Source organism: Centroberyx affinis, unplaced genomic scaffold (assembly GCF_046629955.1).
Source record: "Centroberyx affinis isolate AG114_WGS23_722 - 3 ecotype Tasmania unplaced genomic scaffold, CSIRO-AGI_Caff_v1 ptg000632l_1, whole genome shotgun sequence".
Lineage (NCBI taxonomy): Eukaryota > Metazoa > Chordata > Actinopteri > Beryciformes > Berycidae > Centroberyx > Centroberyx affinis.
This window is the reverse complement of record NW_027279259.1, coordinates 60,001-67,445: the sequence shown is the minus strand read 5'-3', so window position 1 is coordinate 67,445 and position 7,445 is coordinate 60,001. Positions and strand designations below refer to the sequence as shown.

The window sequence follows — 7,445 nt, the reverse complement described above, 5'->3', positions numbered from 1 at the left end:
GAAATATCTCTTTTAGCCTTTGCTGATTTTCAGCCTGGAATCAAATCACTTTTTTTGTTTGTCTTTCTCTGAAACCTTTTGTCATTTTCCAACTAGGCCAAGCTAACTGGGGTTTGTATATAAACGATAAGCCCATAATAAACCTGGCATTCTCTTAAAAAAAAAAACACAGGAAGCTTTATCTGTAGCTGTGTAACCCATTTTTGAAATAGGACCGGCATCCTTATGGGGTATTCTGTGTGCAATGCAAAAAGTGGTAGAAATTGTTATTATGGCCTATTGACCCGGAGTCATCACAGTCTATTCTGGGCTATTCGATCCCGGCTCATTATGAGAAATGACAGACGTGACAAATTCTTTCTTTCCACGAATGAGCAGCGGTTCCACAAATACCGGCAGCGAGGTGCGAGCGGTGGGCTGCGTGCGCTAATAGGCTTCACCAGCCAACCACATTCCACAGTTGGCTCAGGGTCCCAACACACACGGATCCATATCTGTCCTGTCAGGAACACCTTCAAAAACAGAGGGGTCGAACGAGCAGGATTTTAAGCAAAGTCGCAACTACCTTCAAAGTGCTTCACCTAAACTAAAAGACCTATTATCATTTGGTCAAAATTCATTTGGGGTGTGGGTGTCACTGCGGTGGGGGGCCACATGCTACTTTGGGCTCTTGCTGGCCTTCGTCCCAGCCTTGTGAGACAAAGGTTCACTATTTCAATTGAGAATAATAGCTATAAACATGTTCACTGTTTCTGTAAACCTGATTATTTGCAGTGCAATATGTAAACTGTCGAGGGAAGCAAGAGGTACAGCATTTGACAGAATTCAAAGTGAAGGGCCGGGGTGTAAAACATGGGTGTATTTCAGCTAGATAATAATCTTAAATTGGTTTCTAACACTTCCTGTTACAACTACTGGCATGACTTCAACAATGTGACAAGCCTATACAAGACTTTGAGGTGGCAGGGAGGCCTAGAGGTATACCGTCCTTAGCCAGAGGATCTGGGTTCAAAGCCCTTGTGTCCGCAAGCGTCCGCTAGGCTGAAGTTTCCTTGAGCAACACACTGTAGCTGACCCTGACCTCTGACCTCCCTGGAGTGGGCAAAGAGAAAAGACAGTTTCCCTGCAGTGATCAATAAAGTATCACATTATTATTATACTTCTACACTGCCTTACCAATCTTTACTGGCTGCCTGTGACTCTGAATCAACTCCAACTGGCCAACAGCGGGAGGTCAGAGGTCGGCTCTGCACCTCACACATCTAAATTCACATGGGTCCTGGGAACATACTAAATCTCACAGCAAAGAGAGCCAATTAGCTTGGTTATTACCCCAAACTGTCACTTTTGTTCTCTTTGCTTTGTTTCACGTGGTTCACGACTGGCCATGAAACGTTTAATGTCCTGTTGGTGCTGTCTGTTCTCCTCAGGGGAGAACAGACAGACGGCACCTCGATTCGCTGAACCCTAAGGTATGACAAAAAAGCTCTGCATCTATTAGTATTTGCCACCAAAACTTTCTTATATTGACTAAAGTTCTGGGGACAACGTGGAGGAATACCTAGGACTGTCATGGTATTATTTTGATAAATGTGAGAAATTATTAGACTTCTTTCACCAAACACTGAATGCTGTGCTGGTGTGTTTTTTTTTTGTTTTTTTGTTTTTTCTTGGCTTCCAAATAGATTTCTGGCAGTTTTTGCTTCATTTTGCTCTCCATTATGGTGTCTAAAACGACAAGATCACATATAGACTCAGATAAGGATATGGAGAATGCCCCAATATCCAACTGACGCCCATGTTTAATGTCCCTCGGGTTTTGCCTGTTCCCCTCTGTGCTCTCAGTGCCTGGCCTGGTCCTTGGAACCGGGCCAAAGTGGCGAGGCTTTCCAGGGTCCCCGGGACTCTACTCTCCACCCATCCATGGGCTCTGACTGCACTCTGGGGCCGCCAAGTCTCCAAGCGGCCGAGCGCATTGGCCGCGCCACGCGTCAATCATGATTTCGGAAAGCATATGGGAGGAGCTGGGCGGAGAGATGAAGGGAGGGGTGGAGGGCTAGAGGCGGTGCGACTGTCAACTGTGTTCCTCATTCTCGTCAAAAGTCGGCTGTTGTTGCTCGGACTACAATCAAGACGACCGTAGTAGCTCAGTTTAGTCCAAGCAATGCGCGCAACGGCGACAGATAAGGGGCTCTTCTCACTGAACACCAGCCGCAGTGTAAGTTCGCTCCCTTCTGCACTTTGACATCGATGTTTTCTGGGAGAAAGGAATAGGTTTCGGGTAGCCTGGTAGGTTGGATTGTTTTCTAACCTTTTTTTTTCACCAAGACCACGGTGCTTTCACCATTTCTCTTCATGCGCTGAGGCCAAGCATCTTTTGGACGCACAGAACTGCGCCTTGATCCCCCCCGAAGATAAACAAGACTGGGGAGGGTGAAGACTTGTTGCGCGTCCCCGGGGAGCGCACTGGGGACTAAACCCCGGTTTCAAGTCCGGTTTACATCCAAGTCGGTGCTGTACGTGCGTGTGATGGTTTGATTTGAACAGAAAGGAGAGTCATTAGTGGAGGGAAGTGATGATCAGAGAAAATCAGCTCAGCCTAATAGCCTGAAGTCAAAGCGACTTGGTGCGCAGTGAATATGAGATTCACAGTGATGGACTCTGACAATAATTAAGGAAATTGGAGTGATTAGTTCCCTCCAGTCTGAGAGTTTGAGGGGAGACCGCCAGTGGACTGCTGAACAACGGAGTTACACGGTTCATGCTTTAGGAAAGTGCGAACCCATTTCTCCTTTAAATGGCACCCATGAATACCCAAGTCAAACTTTATCCAGGGCAAATCCGACGAGTTGATTAATTTTTCTGTCCCAGAGTTTGAAACCCAAACCCCTCTTCTTGCCGACATGTCTGAGCGTGATGGATATGGAGACGGGCTGTGCAGCGACGGCGCGCAGGACATCATCCCGCCGAGAGCATCCCGCGGCCGGCGGAGCGGTGTCATCCTCCCCGGTGGTGGCCAGGACACCGACACCATCCTCCTGGAGTCGGTGAAGGCAGCGCCCCGCCGGAGCAGCATCATCAAGGTAGAGAGCTCCCACGCTGAAATCACGGTGTTGTCGCTCCTCCTAGACGTCTCGGTTCCCCAGAGAATAGATTTATTGTAATGGATAGGTAATGGATTAGAAATAGGACATATAGGCTCTAATATGCGAAATTTGCCAATCTGGGTGGGATACTTGAATTGTTTCCAATGCAAATCAACCTGTTTCAAATATGTCCTTGAATCAAGTGTCACTCTCTTGATACTAGTGTAATGATATGCCTTATTCTGCTTTGTTTCAATATATATTGACATTTGTTTCTAGAAAAAAATCCTGAAACTAGTGGAACTGATATTGGACATAAGAGGAATAATTTCACCCTACTGGCAGACATGTTCACTTAAAAAAAATCATAAAACGCTTGGAACTCAGAGGAAAGGTATGGAAGGAATACTGGCTTGTGACAGGTGTTATTTCAGTTGTAATGATGGCAAACCATAGTCGCCAGGCTACACTGTGTGCGCCAAGGCCAGATGGGTTTTGACGCACATTTGTCAACAGCGCATCTCATGGCACACTCCTCTATCCACGTCCCTTGGCGCGTCACGTGTGCGTGATTTCATGTGTCAGAAACTCCACAATCTCCGTCTCTGTCCTCTGAATGGGTTTCAAAGTAGCCGTGCCACATTCTATGATGATAAGATAGCTATGCAAGGTGAAAAACTCCGTCACACAAGAATACGTAACCTACTTCTCAGCCATGCCTTTGCCATGACCGACTCTGTCACATGGATTTACGCAGACAGTCCTATTGTGTATTGTGACGCTAAAAGGTATTTGTCATTGAAGTGCCACATTTCTATCATAGCAACCCATACTGGAGACACATTAAGAGTAGGAAAGGTATTTATTGACCCTTACAGAAACGACCTATACTAATCCTGTAATAAATATTAGAATGATACAAATATCAGAGCAAAACTATAAGTCCTAAGGAATTTTATTGTGATACCAGTGGAGATAAACAACAGCAACATCACTATAATCTCACCATTGAGTACCACAGGCACACCCTAAATTTCTATAGGAATATTATAGTGATACCATTGGAGACAAAAATACTATAAAGTATGATAAGGTCACTGTAAACTCACTATTGAGTACCACAGTGAGGCATAGTCCCTATAGGAATATTACAGAGATTTTTCATTTGGGTATGGACAATACTTCTCTATCCATCCACTGTGCTACATGAGTTCAGTGCTATATGAGCAGTGTGTGGTGTGTTTGACTGGCAGACAGACTTGTTGACTTGCTGTGGATCACTAAGGCAGGATAGACCCTCGCCTATACGGACTGACCTACATCATGGTGACATCATGCGTTTTCCACAGTCACCTGTGATCAGGTTGCAGGTATAGGAGGAGGGGAACTGAGGGAGATCATGTTTGGGGGATCATTACCTGTCATGTCTAACATGTCCACACAGTAGGAACCTCTCTGCCTCGGGTTATGTATCTCATGTTTTGCTGAGCAGAAATCCTTCAGATCTGAATAGATGCGGGAGGCCGGTGAAGTTAAAGAGAGTTGAGGCAGGTAGATAAACTCTAGGTAACAGTCAGTCAGTCTGCCGCTGTGCTTTATGGCCTTTTCATCCTATTTCACATCCGCTGCTAATATCCACTCCATATTTCATGTCAGCCATGGGGGGATGCGGTGATTCCGGCGATTCTCTCATCCATACCATAGCGAGACCCACGTGAAAGACCCTGCCGAACAGAGAGTCCTCTGACTGCGGCCGGGAGGAGGAGGAGGAGGAGGAAGTCGATGAAAGGATGGACAGATGAGAGGAAGGGAGGATGAGAGGAGTGATGTCAGTGACAGGCAGGGTCAGCTGTGACACTGTGAAGAGGGAGGGAAGTGGGTGTGAAGGAAGGAGAGAGGGAGGGAGGGAGGGAGGGAGGATGGGGGCGCTGGAGAGAGAATTTCAATTTGTCCCGTTCTGGTGTTGGAGGTGTGGGGCTCTCACACGCACACGCACACACACACACACACACACACACACACACACACACTCCCTCAGGCTTAAAACAACAGAAGGAACCCACCTCTCAACAGGCCTCGTTGTTTAGGGGGAGGCCTGTTGGGGACGCGCCCAGTGGAAATGGAGGAAAGGGCGAGGCCGGCGGCTCGGATTACCACAACTGCACACGCTCACACATGTGTCTGCCCACAGACACACACACACCCACAAAGACCCCGTTACCACCCTACACACACACACAGACCCCCCTCCACATGCAGGCAATTAAGGCAGTCCTTGTTCAGTCCCTGAGCTCTGAACTGTTGCATGTACACAGTAATTGCATCCTCAGCTGAAGAGCTTGTGTGTGGCTAATGGTGGAGTTCACTCGCAACCGTTAACATCAGCGGCAGCGAGACGCTCGCCGACCACAAAGATACACCTGCATGCCTGCACTCGTGACATTGTGGTGTGCTGGTGGTGAACTCCAGAAATATGTTGGAGTATATCTCCTTAGAACAAATTGCTTAAGACAGTGTGTGTGTGTGTGTGTGTGTGTGTAAATAGAAACAAGAGAAGATACAGTTGTGTTGGCAAAACGGAAGGTGCGGCAAATTAAACATTCGGCGACGGGATTGTTGAATCGATTCAGTCATAATCGATGTCCTTGAGAACATAATGTCAGCACACGCACACAAATACATGCACACACACACACAAACAAAGCAGATGCATCGATGTGATACGGCGTTGTTGTTGTATGCAAAGTGGATTTGAAGTGAGAGAACAGGAAAAGAGAAGACGAGCTGAGCTGTGTTCTTTCTATCTGCCAAGAAAATAAGTATATGGTTTTAGGATCAGAGAAAAGCCCTCAGTTTGTGCCGAGGCATGGAGCAGCAGAGTAGAGTAAAGCAAAACAGTCTTGCACATTAAAATGCAGAAGCCAGCTTATCACAACTTTCTCTTCACCCTTCCGTTTTCTCCATGGCAAACACAAATTAGCAAGTTGTGAAATTGGAGTAGAGTAGTGTTTTGTGTGTGTGTGTTTAAGAGTGCGAGAGAGACAGAGACTGAGAAATTCCCACCATTTTAATGCAATAACAATCCACCCAGAAACAACCCAAAACCAAATTAAAAAGTCCCTATTGTTTGTAAATTCCTCCCTCAATGTTCAGTCTCATTTTCACCCATTTACGCATTGTTATTCAGATCATAATCACTCCTGTGTGGATGAGCTCGAATGGCTGCCAGTGTGCTGTTTCACTGCGTATTAGAGTGAGTTAAAGGGATGTTAATCTCAATCAAGTTAAAGACATTAGGCTCAGGCCGTTATATTAATTTTCCCCAGCAAACCATCTGCAATTAGCTTATAGCATTACTGTATAACAGGCCAGAAGGCAAACACAGCGCTGTGTGGTAGACGTGCCAGTCAGGCCTCAGTGATTGGTGCAGGATTAACACTCAAGCACGCATCACAAGCGAATGAATGAACAAACACACACACACACACGTACACACTCATACACACCCAAGTAAACAAATGAACAAATGCACGCATGTATGCATAAGTACAAGTATAAGTACGCATGTGTATCCACTTGCTTGCTCCTGGGCAAACGTGCATGCAGACACACAGACACGCAGACACGCAGACACGCACACACACACACACACACACACACACACACACACACATACACACACACACACACACAGGTTTCCAGGATGAGGCTCAGGGGAAGGCATGGTTGGACGTCTCCTTGACAGGCCTGTGTTGCCTGACTGCTCTCTGTTACAGCAGTGAAGGACGCTGTCTCTCTCTCTCTCTCTCTCTCTCTCTCTCTCTCTCTCTCTCTCTCTCTCTCTCTCTCTCTGTCTGGCTATATCTATTGCTGTTGTTTTTGGATTGCAGAGCCGTGATGTCTCAGAGTTTGACCGCCAGGCTGTGTTTTGTTTTACTGCAGGGTTCCTGCTGGTCGTGGAATTTCTGGAATATCATAGATTGTTGAGAGGTGTATTCCAGACCGGGAAAGTCAGGGAAATTTTCGGGGAAGTCGGGGAACATCAGGGGATTTTACAAATGGGGAATATACCAGAATGTATTTTTAAACTTGTCTCACACATTCATTACGTTAGCTGGTGGTTTTCAGCTGTAGTGGAAACCATTTGTAACTTTTCTGAGCTGAAAAACAACATTAACAAACCAGGAAGGAATAAAATTTTTAGGTCATAGAAGTGCTGCGACTTAGCTATGGAAAGTCATGGAAAAGTCATGGAATTTTACATCAGCGCCTCAGTGGGAACCCTGTTTATGTTTGATATTGCTTGCTGAGTTTATTTTTGTCCCCACTCAGACAGAGTAGCATGTGGGTTTCTTATCC

The 7,445-nt window shown here is 46.2% G+C and overlaps 1 protein-coding gene across 2 annotated transcripts in view; it reads left to right on the top strand.

The window, feature by feature from the left end:
• The first annotated feature begins 2,183 nt into the window (after positions 1-2,183).
• The window catches only part of plcl1 (phospholipase C like 1), a 65,080-nt gene continuing 59,818 nt past the window's right edge, over positions 2,184-7,445 (top strand). For both annotated transcript variants that reach the window (XM_071518768.1, XM_071518767.1), the window contains exon 1: positions 2,184-3,083. In XM_071518768.1, coding sequence (XP_071374869.1) covers positions 2,904-3,083 — 180 coding nt within the window. In that variant the 5' untranslated portion in view covers positions 2,184-2,903. The remainder of the gene's footprint in view (positions 3,084-7,445) is intronic.